At 38.8% G+C, this 13,228-nt stretch overlaps 1 protein-coding gene across 1 annotated transcript in view; it reads left to right on the top strand.

The window, feature by feature from the left end:
• Window positions 1–13,228, top strand: part of SOS1 (SOS Ras/Rac guanine nucleotide exchange factor 1) — a 58,066-nt gene that overhangs the window by 4,243 nt on the left and 40,595 nt on the right. Inside the window, exons 2-5 of the mRNA XM_035895848.1 lie at window positions 2,690–2,784; window positions 8,692–8,817; window positions 11,565–11,696; window positions 12,234–12,398. Of these exons, the coding sequence (XP_035751741.1) occupies window positions 2,690–2,784; window positions 8,692–8,817; window positions 11,565–11,696; window positions 12,234–12,398 (518 nt within the window). The remainder of the gene's footprint in view (window positions 1–2,689; window positions 2,785–8,691; window positions 8,818–11,564; window positions 11,697–12,233; window positions 12,399–13,228) is intronic.

Genomic DNA, 13,228 nt, shown 5'->3' with positions numbered 1-13,228 from the left:
GGCGATGCTCTGACAGACGGGGCCGCGTACATTAAAACTGGTTAAGGGACACGCGGGTCCTGGCCCCCCCCCGCCGAGAAGGAAGCAAGTGGTGCTGCTGCGGGTTTCTGCTAGGCTCCCTTAGCGCCCTGAAGTGACACGGCTGGGGGGGGTTGGGGAATCGTTATGAGGAACTGCTGAGAATTTTGGTTAATTAGTGTTCGGGCTTAATGACTTTTACTTAAGCTTCTCGTAGTTAAATGCCTTTTTGCTGAGAAGGCTTCATTAGGACAAACTAGCAAGTCTTGCTCCCTTGGGATGGTGAAGCTCGCGACTGTGGTGTGGAAAGAATTTATTTGGAAGAGAGAAAAAATGGTGAGGGCTCCTCTTCCACTTCTGCAGCCAGAGCCCAGAAAGTGGAAGGCTTAAGAAATGAGGTTTTCTGACACCGTTGCCCAAAGTGGCTTCAGATTGCAGAACTTGATGCGTTTTAGTTGTACATAGCAATGAGTCTGTCTCATTACAGTGATTAGCTGCAACTTTTGCGTAAAAGACTTGCTCTTAGGGCTAGTTGAACTATTGCATCCTCGAGTATGGATTGGATGTCTCAAGTGTTGCAGTTGTACTGGTTCAGTATTTCTTCCTAATTTCTTCTTGCAATGTATTGCCTCGCTTTTCTGGGCGTGCTCTTTGAGGTCTCCAACAGTGTGCAGTTTCATCCAGTTCTTGGAATTCTTCTTGCTTGTCTCATCCGTAGCATGTACTGTTAATGTCTTGTCCCTGATTGGTAGTCACTTCTTTGAAACTATACTTCTGCAGTAATTGTACCACTCGCTGCTTCTTGAGGTGCTTGTAAGCACTTGGACAGCCATCCAACTGAAGCCTGCTTGATAACTGGAGCTACCCAAGGTCTCAACCAGTGAAAGCTCGTTCCTTTGGAGGATGGTTTATTGCATGGTGTGGCAGAGGTTTGTCAAATTTCTAATGAGGCTCAGTGCTAACTACTGGAGGGTGTAGAGTGAGGATTTGAGGCAAGTATCAGCTAAGACTTTGGAATTACTTGCTACATCTGAAGTGCAAGATTTCTTCCCAATGGACAAGGCATTCGTGGAGTCATCCTGCGTTAAAGATCCTTGCTGAAGGAGTTGGATAAATTCCTTGGGGGTAAAAAGAATTCTGGAGTCTGAAGTTAACAGAGGAGGCCAACGATGACAAACTACCAAGGATGACAAACTGGCCCTGCAAGGTATAGTTGTCTTGGTTTTGTTGTGCTGTGCTTTTTTTCTTACTGTGGGTAGAGGGGTGGCAGGAGCGAGGTGAAGTTACTTCTGAAGGCTTCACACTCAAACTTGCAACTGTCTGGCAGGTGTTAACTCTTTTTAACCTCAGTTCTTCATGAAATCACCACCTGTTTCTTATCTTCTCTCAGGCTGTTGCCCCCTGTGCTCCAGAAGCGTAGTCTTCTGCTGCTTACTGTTGCTGTCCCTGTAAAGGCAGAAATGAAGAATCTGTCCATATTGTCACCTGCTTTACTGCACAGCTGAATACTTGAGTTACAGGAAAACTAAATGGCAGATGAAAATATTAAATTGTTATCTTAGTGGCTTCTTCATTTCAATGGAGAAACCAAACTGAGTATTTTACAAACTTACATGGGTACAAGTAGTGTTGGCTACTGATAAAGGCCCCGTAAAGTAATGAACCTGTCATAGGTGGCAGGTAAAACCATGAACATTGCAGCATACTTGCTTTGACAATAATCTGTCGTTGTTCACAAAGCAGGTGTGATACTGCAGCTTTGTGGCCAGTGGGTTGGAGACACTGACCCCTTGCTCTGCTAGCCACAGACCTGAGCTGTACCTGGAGGCCAGCATGTGGGACTAGTAAAGCAGATGATGTGGCAGCATATGCCAGTGAGGTCAAAGGGCAGAACTGTCATGGAGGGAAGCTAGTGCTCTGTGGATTCGTCTGCTGAATTGCCATGCTATCTCAGTAGGAGTCAGATTATCTGAAGCTCATGTACATCCTGTCATTACTAGAGGAGAACCTTTCCTTCGTTTCCCCATTAGCTGACCAGATGCTGATAGTCATTCTCAGGTAGTGACAGCAAGCTGCTTTCTGAACTCCGCCTTGAAACCAGGTAGAGGCACAAACAGGATTGTGATGTTTTCCTGCATAGCTGGTAATGAGACTTAATAGTTTGGGAAAACCTATGTTGAATTAATATCTCCGATGAGGAGAGTGGCATTTAATTTAACATTCTTCAAGTATATATAGGAGGATGGAGTGTTCACAGCTATTGGGGAATATGTGGACTGAATCATTAAAATGCCACTGCCCTTTTGTAACTGTGAGTTGGCTTGTAATGTAGAGCTCAAACTACAGCCTCAGCATCGCTTTCTTAAAAAATAGGTATTGTTGAATCATTGCAAATAGCTTTTTTCCCCCCCAATGAGTTATTTTGATTTTTTTTTTTCACCAAGCAACAAAACCAAGAATATCAACAAATTCTTAAGAGAGCATGCCTTGTATTTCATTAGACATGAAGCTTAACAATAGAGCTGTATTTGCATTGAACAGCTGCATTTGCAAAAAGCAGCTTTTGTACCATTTAGATCATAATGTAATCCCTTTTCTTCCGATTCTCCTTCAGATGCTGTCAAGATAGACTCCAGTGCACTCACTTAGGAAGAAAATGATGTGTACTGAGATGCTTCTCTGCCTGGTCACTGTTATTCTGAAGCAGCAAAAGAGGAGTGTTGCAGAGATCCTTGGTTGCTGACAAAAGACAGTAATCGTGATGAGGTACAAGAAAAGGAAGTAAGAATAACAGCTGGTGTCTGAAATTGTAGTTGCAGAGATGGACAGAAGGTGAGATGCTGGGGCTGAAGACAGAGGATTCAAGACACATGAAACACCAGAGCTCTTGGGTGGCTGGAGATGGAGATACGTGGCTTTTAATACACCTTGGAAAACGGACTCAGAAGGGACACCTGCAAAGTGATGCCTCTTCCAACATTGGTGTTCCTTCGCTAGTGCATTTATACACTTTATTCTGGTCGTAACCCTTTGGATAGTTTTTCCTAAAAATCTTCCCTTGTGGCTTCATCTTGCTTGTATAACTCTTGTTTATGCAGTCAGAATTTCTTTGCATGCCTATGACTTGCTTCTTCCCTGATATGTTTTTTACAGTACAAAGTGTGTCATCCTTACTGATCGATACCTTAAGCAATTCAGTGATTGAGAAAAACAAAAGAACTTTCTTACTGTACATATATTCCACTATTTGCATACCTCAAGTTGTTTTGAATCAGTTGAGCAATTAATGGGGTGCTGTCGGAATTCATTGTGGTCAAAATGATTGGACTGATGTGGCTTGACAGCTGAGGGGAGTTTATTTCCTCGGTTAAGGAAACTGTTCCAAACAGCATGCTTCCAGGTACTCCAGCTATTGTATAGTCAGTCTTCTGTACCTTTCATGGACCAAAAGAGATGAAAAGGCTGCTTCAGTGACTACAGAGTGTTCAGGAAGCTGTGGCTGACAAATTTCTACCTGACTTTTAATAACCTAGTTCTTCAAATTGATGACAGTCCAGTTGCCACTTGCTACTCAGAATGGCACTTTGTATTCTCGGCACTGCTTCACTGCACGTGTAGAACATCCTTATTTTCTGATCACTTTGGGTTCTCTGTTCTTCTCGTGGCTATGGAGAATAAAGTTATGATCCTACGGTTCAAGTCTTTACTACCTTTTCATGTGCTCACTGGTGCAGTGTAATACTGCTGCCTTGATAGATCAAGAGAAATGTTAGCAAAAATCTGAGTCTTGTGACCTCAGTGAATTGTTGCTGAAGTGTGGATCTGAGACATTTGTATTTGATTTAATTTACTGGATTTTTAATTGATCAAGATAATGAAACATGGGCAGGGTTGCCAAATATCATCAGAGGTGTAGAAGAATAGAAGAGAAAAATCTTTTTATGGAGTGCTTGTGCTATGAGAACGCTCTACCATACAAGCTGTACGTTAAATATTTCATCCTGTAGTGTTTTAATGATGAACAGTTGCTTATCAGTAGTTTCGCAGCCATGGAGGGAAGATTAACAGAAGTTATATTGAGTAAAAATAAATGTTATGACGTTAGTGAAGACTTTCAAAGTTGCTGAAGTGAAGAAAGTTCTTCCCTTCTCCTACTCCCAGAAAAACCTGCTCTGTGGCCAAGTAATTTCTACTAATAATCTATTGAATAAACTGTGTCTGTGAAGGTTTAGAAAATTTTAGGTTCAGAAAAGGTTTAGAAAAATGCTTGTAATCAGTAAAGTTTCACCCTCTCTGATGGTGCTTCAGAAAAGAGCTTGGCCTGTCATCTCATTTCAGCATCTTTCATTTAATTACCAAAATGCTGCGTTAAGTATAATGGGATTTTTCCTTTAGGCACTTTATTAAAAGCACTTCAGCCACCACCAAGGTGACTGACAGCGTGGCAGCACCTGTACTCAGCAGTGAAGCACAGTTGTTCTTTAGCAGGCATTGGCTTTTGATTCATACTGTGACTGCTTGCCAGAATCCCAGTAGATGGATAGTCTTGCCCAGATACGAAAGACATTATCTCTAACAGTAGACATGTCTTTTTTATTTGAGTTAGTTATGTAGCTTTAGAATTATTTCCATGTGTTATGCACTTTTCTGAAGCTGCTGGAGCTTTCACACGTAAGATTTTTCTGGTGTGTTCTGTATTTAGCACCATGAGCCTGATTGCATTGATTGTTAATGATGATTTGGGAGCATTATGCTGGTGTTACTGTGTAACATGTGAAGTTGCTTTAAGAAGTCTTTGGAGAGGTTTTTTTCATTGTAAGTTGAATTTTTTCAGCTTTACAATCAACATAAATTAGGCTTTTCCTCATGGCTGCGTGAGGAAGAGGTAACTGAAAACTGTTGCTAAGGAAGTGTGGTTTAGTATCAATCAGGTTCACTGTGCCAGTCTTCCTTTCTTATCTGTTATCAAACACTTCTTTCTAGTGCAGAATGGGCTGCTGAATGTCGGTCTAGACTTGGTTTTTGGTCATCTTGTGACCAGCTTAGCAGTTGTTGTGTTGGACCAGTCGGAGACCAAGCCTCTGCGTAAGCTGAAGCTGTTCTATCTGCAGTCCTTTAACTGAAATTTGTTTCTGGGTTTGGTCTAGGTCCCTACTGCTTCCCATGAGGCTTGTGGAAGTGTTTGTATTCTAATTTATTATGTTGAGTTTGAAAGGAATGGTTTGAGAAGGCTTCTTTTAAAGTAAGTTGCTAAGGGTTATAAAGTAAGATCAGAGATATTTATCTTTGTATTATTTATTAAGCACAGGTTTTTTGTGTTGGTTTCATTAACTTTTTCTGGCACTTTATATTTATGATTGCCTGTTTTTTAAGATGTTGCCATTCCTGATAGAAATTCCTTGCTTTCCTTGATTTTAAGGGAAGAAAAAAAAAAAAACCAAACCCACAAAAAACCCCCAAGTGGTCATATCGTAGGATTTTCCTGAAATGCTACAAGTTTTCTGAAACAGATAGTGCTTGTCTCTGCTCGTCTTCTTAAACAGAGCATGAAAAGCTGTTCAAGAAATGCTGGCTCTGCTTATCTTCAAATAAAGAGAAACCTGGTCATTTCTATTTTGAAAATTAAAAATTATTGAGAAGATTGGACATTCAGAAAAGTGATCAGATGAGTTAAGTGAAAAGTGCCTCTATGGAGGCAGGGATTTGTAGTTGTAGATTGTATTTGCCCGTTACAATTTGTTGGGGTATTTTGAAGAATTGAAGCTTTTGTGAAAAGATCTTAAACATCTCTCTTAGTAATTTCCCTTATCATAAGATAGACATTTTAGGGTGTGTGTGTAGGAGGGAAGGGATGGGTTTTGTCATTATTTAAGGGAGAGGTTAAATGTTTAGATAAGAATCTTACGTAAACATCACTACATTTCAGAAGTTGTTAGTCTGTTTTTATCAAGTGTATTCCTAACATGATTGTGAAGGATCTGGTGGGATTCAAGCCATATTCCTTCTTTTCAAGGGTGATAAGGCAGGGTGGCCCAGTTTTTTTAATTTAAAATCTGAGCTGACTTTATGAGAAAGATGGAAACCCCCTGGTAACTTGATCTTCTTTTTTGAAACTGGTCACATGACAACGTATGCTAACAGATGTTCTCATTTCTTGTCTTCTCTTACTAAATCTTGCATCTTACCCAGTCTTGCATCATGTCTCAGATAATGGACTTCTTGGGACTTGTTTTGAGTACCCTCAAATAACACTGTTTCATTCTCGGTCTGAGCCTTTAGGTACTACAGTAGTGCAGATACTAAAATTACATGTTTCTATGATAATTGTACACCAACCTATCCTGTAATTTTCCTTGTTAGTCTAGTTGTTTTCTTGCCTTCGCTTGTATGACTTTGAACCCTAAATGATACTAAATCTCACTTAAGTAGCAATGAAGCTTATTTACTACCTACCTAATGTAGATAAACTATGCTGACAAGCCAATGGCACCTCATGACGTTTTCCTCTGCCAAGGGGGATATTCTACTAACATAGAGCTTGATAGTGCCAGAAAACGATAGCCTTTGAAAAGAATGAAGTAATTGCTCCCCAAACATAAATGTTTAGGAAAACTGTTTGGACCTTTATCTCCCGAAGTAGTAGGTTATCGTTGTTGACTCTGTTTCAGCTGACTATGGATAATGTTTCAGGTCATGGCCTGATGTGGCATTTTTGTTCTTATTCCTATAGACTCTGTGTTACAGACCAAAAATAGCTGTGATGAGGCTGCTTAAGTCTACAATCTGTTTTCTAAGCAAAGGAGAAAATAGAGCTGCTCTTTATCGCTCTGGTTTACCATGCTCTGTATTTTTACTGTTGGATTGACTTGGTAATTTAACATTTCTCGAAATACAAAGTGCTAGAGTATACTGTAGGAAGAATGTAATACAAATTTGTTCGGTTCTGCTTTAAATAAAACATTAAAGGCAGCATCTTCCAGGCAGCTCTAATCAGCTCTGATCTTTAAGAGAACACTTCTGCAAGTCTGTAATTTCTGTTTTTAAGATGTTCCAAGCTGGTACAGTGTTTCAGATGTCAGTGTTTGAATTGTAAATAATGCTTGAGACTGTTGAGCATGCTGGGCATGTTACTCGGGTACCTCCACAAATACACTCTGTACCTGTGCACAGTGAAGTTCTTGGGGGGAAAAATGAAAAATAATCAAAATAGTTGGTTAGTCAAATTGAGAGAAGTTCTACTGTTCTATTTTCGCCAGAGTGCTTTTAGTTAAAAAAGCAATCATTTTTGGAGATGCAGACCTGCTGCATAAGGGTATGCAATCTGCAAGAAACTAAATGCATGATCTAGCGTATTTAAATCAGCAGGTAAATGAGCACTAGGACTATGCCCAGACATGAAGTTTTCAAACTAATGAGTGCCTTAGCAGGCAAGTGGATTTCTGTTTGAGGCTGTTGTGTGTTTAAACTTCATAACATTTAATTCTTCTTCTAACTGCAAACAAGAATGAAAACTCAGGTGTGAAACTGAATAATTATAGCAACATTATTTGAACATAGACGTCGGTTTAGTATTTGGATGAGACATATTGTTGGGGTTTGGTTTAGGGGTGGTTAAGCTCTTGTGTTAGTGATTGAGAGAACTGAAGGCATTTTGAGTTGCATGCAGTGTCATGGTAAAATGGTGAAACTGAGGCTGGAAAGATGCATTGCGAAAGTTAGCAGTCAGCTTGCTCTACATACTTGCATAGTATTTGCCATCGGTGTAGGATTGAGATTAAACTGCTTGTCTATTTAAGCTCTGAAGCATTGAGCTTTGCATACCTGAAATTTAAACTGATTAAAACTGTGCTATTTTGTGAACTACAGAAGTGCAAAGGAAAGCTATGCTGAAGGCTTGTTTCAGAAGTTAAATGGCTGTCTAAAAAAATAACGGGAGGAGCAAGGAGGATCGTGCCTCAGTGGATTCACACCAGTGAGAATTTACAGACACTTATGACATACAAGTAAACGTACGGGGACCAAACTTTCAAAACCTCTGAACTATCGCCTAATGCCAGGACAACACTGTGGCCTTTTTTGAAGTGTTTTTTACTCTAGAGGCCGACATCTTTACAAAAAAAATATTATGGAAACAAACTTCTAAACCAATCTTATTTTAGCGAGAGTTAATTGAAAATGGATTAAATAATTTGAAGCCTAAATACTGCTGAAGTAATTGCTGTTTCTTTAGTGCGCACTCTGTGAAAAAAGTTCTGTATTTCGGTATTCTAGGTTGAGTGACAAACAATGAGTTATAAAAGGGAGAAAAACCCATGTCTAAAACTTGTTGTACAAACAGTGGTTTAAGAGCTAGAGGAGAAAGATAAATATATGCAGAGTTTTTAAACAGTTCTCCTAATTGCACTGCTAAGCGCCATTATTAATTAGCTGTTTTCTTGACATTAAATGTCACTTACAGCTATTTGAGTAACGTTTGACATTTGAGATTTGTATTTCTATCAGGTGTAGATGAGATTCACTCATGTTTGTCTGGTGTGCCTTAACAGAGCTATGTTTTGGGTTGGATTTTTCTCATCTGCTTGGGTCATTCTTTTGTCATCTTTTTTTTGCAAGTAAAGCATGTGGTTTGGGGAAGAACAAAACTCAAAGCTTGAATTCTTCTATTTCCTATAGGTTCAGGTGCAAGTCCATCCTAAACTTTCCTCTACTGAAGATGCGTTACAGTATGTGGAGGAGTTAATTCTCCAATTGTTAAATATGTTGTGTCAAGCCCAACCAAGAAGCTTTCTGGATGTAGAGGTATAGAGAATAATTATTACAGATTTGTAATAATTAGAACTGTTACATTAAAAGTTAATATGTTAATCACTTCACAATGTAAAAAGGAAAGCAGTAATTATGTATTTTTATGTTGCAGAACCTTCCACATAAAGCCTGCTGAGTTACCTAATAGCTGATTTTCCTATCAATTGAATCTGTTGTTCAATGCACAGTAAAACTATCTCTGAACTCTATTACTGTATAATAGATGATGAGTGTAACTTGTGTACGTAAAGCTGACTGGTTCCTTTCAAAAGACCTTTTCCCCCCTGATATTGCATGCAAACTATAGCTGCCTAGTCTGAGGCTCCGTGCTGCTTTCTCAGCATGGTGATTTAGGCTGATATACTATATTCCCCCCATCCCAGAAATTTGAACAAAAATAATTCAGTCACTTTTCTGAGAATAAGTTGAGGAACACTTCTTTCCTCTATATAGAAACCTCTTCTCTTATAGTTGCCTTTTTAAAGATCTATAACCTCTGTTGCTCAGAAAAGCAGCTTGATGTTTGAGAAGAGGGCTTGATCTGAGAAGAGTTTCTCCATCTGAGAAAGAAATTAGTTAAGCTAAATGAGTTAAGATTCTAAGCCCATTAATATCTTGGTAGCTCTTTGTGCTTAACCATGATTGGAAGACTTCAGTGCGAAGCTACAAACTCCATGTGCAGTGTGCCTGTTGGTTTCCAGTACTCAGGGGCTGTGCCTGTGCTGGCTTAGGTAACAAAATAAGTGCAATTTCCTCATGTTCTGACGAAAGTGGATTGGTGCTCCCTCCTCTCTCTTCTCTCCCTCCCCACCAAAAAGAAACTTTAAAAAAAAAAAAAGTAGCTGCATCTGAGTGCAAGATTCATTAATTTCATCCTTCCTCTTCTCTTTTGAACACTGACACCTCTAATGGTGTTCCATTGTCCCCTTTAATGGCTGGCCTGTTTTGCAACATCATTCTGGTCTGGCAGCTCAAGAGACAAGAGGTTTGTGAAAGATTGTTTAATGCTGTGCATTAAACAACGCTAACAAAAAACTTGACACACAGCATAGCATTATGATTCTTAGGGCTGTTGAAGTCAAGATGAGAAATGCAAGAATTAGAGATGATCAGGCAACCTCAATTTACCCCCTTTGTGTTAATGTAGAATGATGCTGTCTTTAATTATATGGTCATACACATTTATTTTTCCCCCAGGACACCTCCACTGTTCAGTCAGCGGGCTGGACTACGTTAGGAGCATGAATTGGTGTTAGATAGTGAATGAGACTTTTTTCCTTTTTTTTTTTTTTTTTTTTTCCTTCAGTAGGACCTCTGCTTTCCTTTTGCAAATGTTATGGGAGAAAACAAGTTTCCCCAAAGGCTACTCAGTATGTTTGTAATGCAGCAGGTGGCTCAGAGACAGTGTTTGCCTGCTGGAACTCTGCACTCCCTCCACAACATAGGGTTACCCATGCCCTTCTCAAAAACATGTGCTTTTGTATAGCATGCTCAAATCCACAGCTATTAAAGCTATATTCTCATGTCAAACAAACAAACAAAAAAGTAACTAAGGATGGAATCTGGCCTTCAAACAACAGAATAATCACCAAAGCAAATCCCCACTCTGTGAAATGGATGTTATGTGCAAACATGGATTTAAAAAAAAAAGAAGAGTAATACGAATTTTGTTTTAAATAGTAATGGAACTTTTTTCCTTTTTTTTTTTTTTTTTTTTTTCCTTCAGTAGGACCTCTGCTTTCCTTTTGCAGAAATGTTATGATGGGGGAGAAAAAGAAAAGCCTGTACTTTGGGAAGTTGGGTGCCATCCTTATAGAATTGTATTCTGTCCCATTTTGTTGTCAGAAAGCTTTTGTTTGTGTACTTTGTCCTGCACCAGCTTTGTAAGTGGTCATTAACTTCGTCTTCCTCAATTTCATGGTTGCTCAAACGGCAGTCACATTTACGTAAGTGAGCGCTTGCAGCCAAAACAGTCAGTGGGAACTATGGTCTGAAAAAAAAAAAGTGAAGTTATCTGAGAAATTAGATTTCTGGCATCTCTGAACACCAGGGCTACCAAAAATGGTGAAGCTTTTGAACCTCCAGAGACCTATGTGTGAGCTCCAGCGGGAGAGTTGTTCAATGCATTGGGAGGATGTAGGTGTCCTCAGGCACCCTGACTGCTGGGAAGAGTAAATAAAGTGGGGCATATATGGTCCAACTGTAGACTATGACACTGTTTTAAAATATGTGGGTGCTGCTGCACATTCTCTTTTCCTATTATGTTCATTGCCATCATCAGGGCAGTTTGCATGTATACAATCTGGACCACATGCTGATCAATAAAGGTGTAATAGAAAACATTTAATCTCATTCAGTGACCATTCTGTACAGGGAATAAAGTGCTAGGATAAAATGTAGTCATGTATTTAAATGCTGAATTACCAGTCATGTGCACATGGGGAGTAAATTGTGCCTGCAGTGGCAACTTTATTCTGTTATTTCTCAAATTTTGAGCACTAGATTATTCTGTGTTAGTGGTATTCTGATAAAGCCATATGAATGTAGTGAGCAGCATGTACCAAAATGATAACATTTACATGTGTTCTACAAGCTTTTATAATTGAAATACTAACATTAGCAAACATTTCTTTGTTAAGTAATGGAAAGTAATTTGATAATGTAGTAATATTGCTAAGCTCATTCAGATTGTGCATTTACCCTTTAGTCCTGGTTTTTTTTTTTTGTTTTTTTTTTTTAAGGATCGTGTTCAAAAAAGTTTTCCCCATCCTATTGATAAGTGGGCAATAGCTGATGCCCAGTCTGCTATTGAGAAGAGGAAACGAAGAAATCCGTTATCTCTCCCAGTAGAAAAAATCCATCCCTTATTAAAGGTAAGCAGTGAAGTAATCTTGCTTCTAGAATGCAATTAGAAGTTGACATCTTTGTTTAATTTAATGTATGTATGCTGCCTCAAATGTAAACAAAAAGGAATAAGAATATCTGTGTTTGCTACGTAGTTTTATTGTAAGTGTTCCAGTTTAGTTAATTGCATATATTTCTTTTTAACTTAAAAATTAGTTAATTCTCTTTGGACAAACGAAGGCAAGAATTCATTTGACGTGAATTTGATTGTTCTTGTTTCATTTTGCATGACTAAGAAAACACTCAAGAAACTTCTAGAAATAGCCCTAAATGTTTAAGTGAGGTTTTTGGGACAGTCTGTTGTCACTTTCACAGTTAATAGAGCTGCATCTACAATGACACTTTCTTCTCTAGGCCTACAGACTACTGTGTTTCTATTACTAAAATAGACTGGATATGCAGTGAATGTTTGCTGAGTAGGGTCTTAAAGTTACTGGGTTTAGTTGTAACCTATGGTGTGTATTTCCTCAACTGACTAACGGAATGCTTATTTCTTTTCCTTTCAGGAGGTTCTAGGCTACAAAATTGACCACCAAGTGTCTGTTTACATAGTGGCAGTATTAGAATACATTTCTGCAGACATCTTAAAATTGGTTGGGAATTATGTGCGGAATATAAGACATTATGAGATTACAAAACAAGATATTAAAGTGGCAATGTGTGCCGATAAGGTAAGCCTAACTCTTGTTTCTCATGTTAAACAGGAAGTTTTAGTGAAGTTTTGAGAGGACAATGTCTATTCCTTAATGAGTGCATAGTGTTCTACCTTTGAAAGAAGAAATTACTGCCATAAAATATGGTTCCAGTAATAGAGCAAAGCGACCAAAAAGCTAATTTTGCTTACAGAGTGGTTGCTTGTGCTTATTAAGAGTTAAGTCTCTCTTCCTTTTGATATTACTTGACTAATCTCAGCAATGTGTGAATTCTTTAAAAATTATTGTGGAGCAGCACTAACTTAAAAATTTAACATTCTTAAGCTGTAGTAGTTTAGCCTTATTTTGTAGCTTGAAAAAAGGCTGAAATTAAGCTTGGGTGTTCTCCCAAAATAAGTAAGACTGTATTGCATGTAAAAAGTAGTGTTTTGATGGTCCAGCATTTTAAAACAAAAAAACGCACCTGCATTAGCATCTCAGCCTAATCCTCCTTAGCGGTCCGTATTTTTATCTGCAGTTGGTTTTTCTCGTAGGCTCAGAAGATTCCTTAGGTTCAGACAGGAATCACCTTTCTTTCCAGCAGTCATAAAGCAAGGTCCCCTTGTCTGTCTTTCAAGTGCTTTTGCGCTCTAGCTTCTGTGGCCACCTCATTAGCATTTCCAGTTTTCCATTGTTTAAAAAACAAAGCTTGAAGTTAATCCTTTAAGGGATGCGATTTAAGAATCTCTGATCTTGCTCAGGTCTAGGGATTTTCAGATTTATTGCCTCTTTTCAGTATTTTGTCTTGGTCTATGTTAATCAATATCTTTGGCTGGGATCATCTCTGTGTTTCAATGGATGTCTTTGTC

Source organism: Egretta garzetta, unplaced genomic scaffold, assembly GCF_000687185.1.
Source record: "Egretta garzetta isolate BGI_Z169 unplaced genomic scaffold, ASM68718v1 scaffold360, whole genome shotgun sequence".
Taxonomy (NCBI): domain Eukaryota; kingdom Metazoa; phylum Chordata; class Aves; order Pelecaniformes; family Ardeidae; genus Egretta; species Egretta garzetta.
The sequence above is the reverse complement of the archived record's forward strand: the minus strand, read 5'-3'. Positions and strand labels throughout refer to the sequence as shown.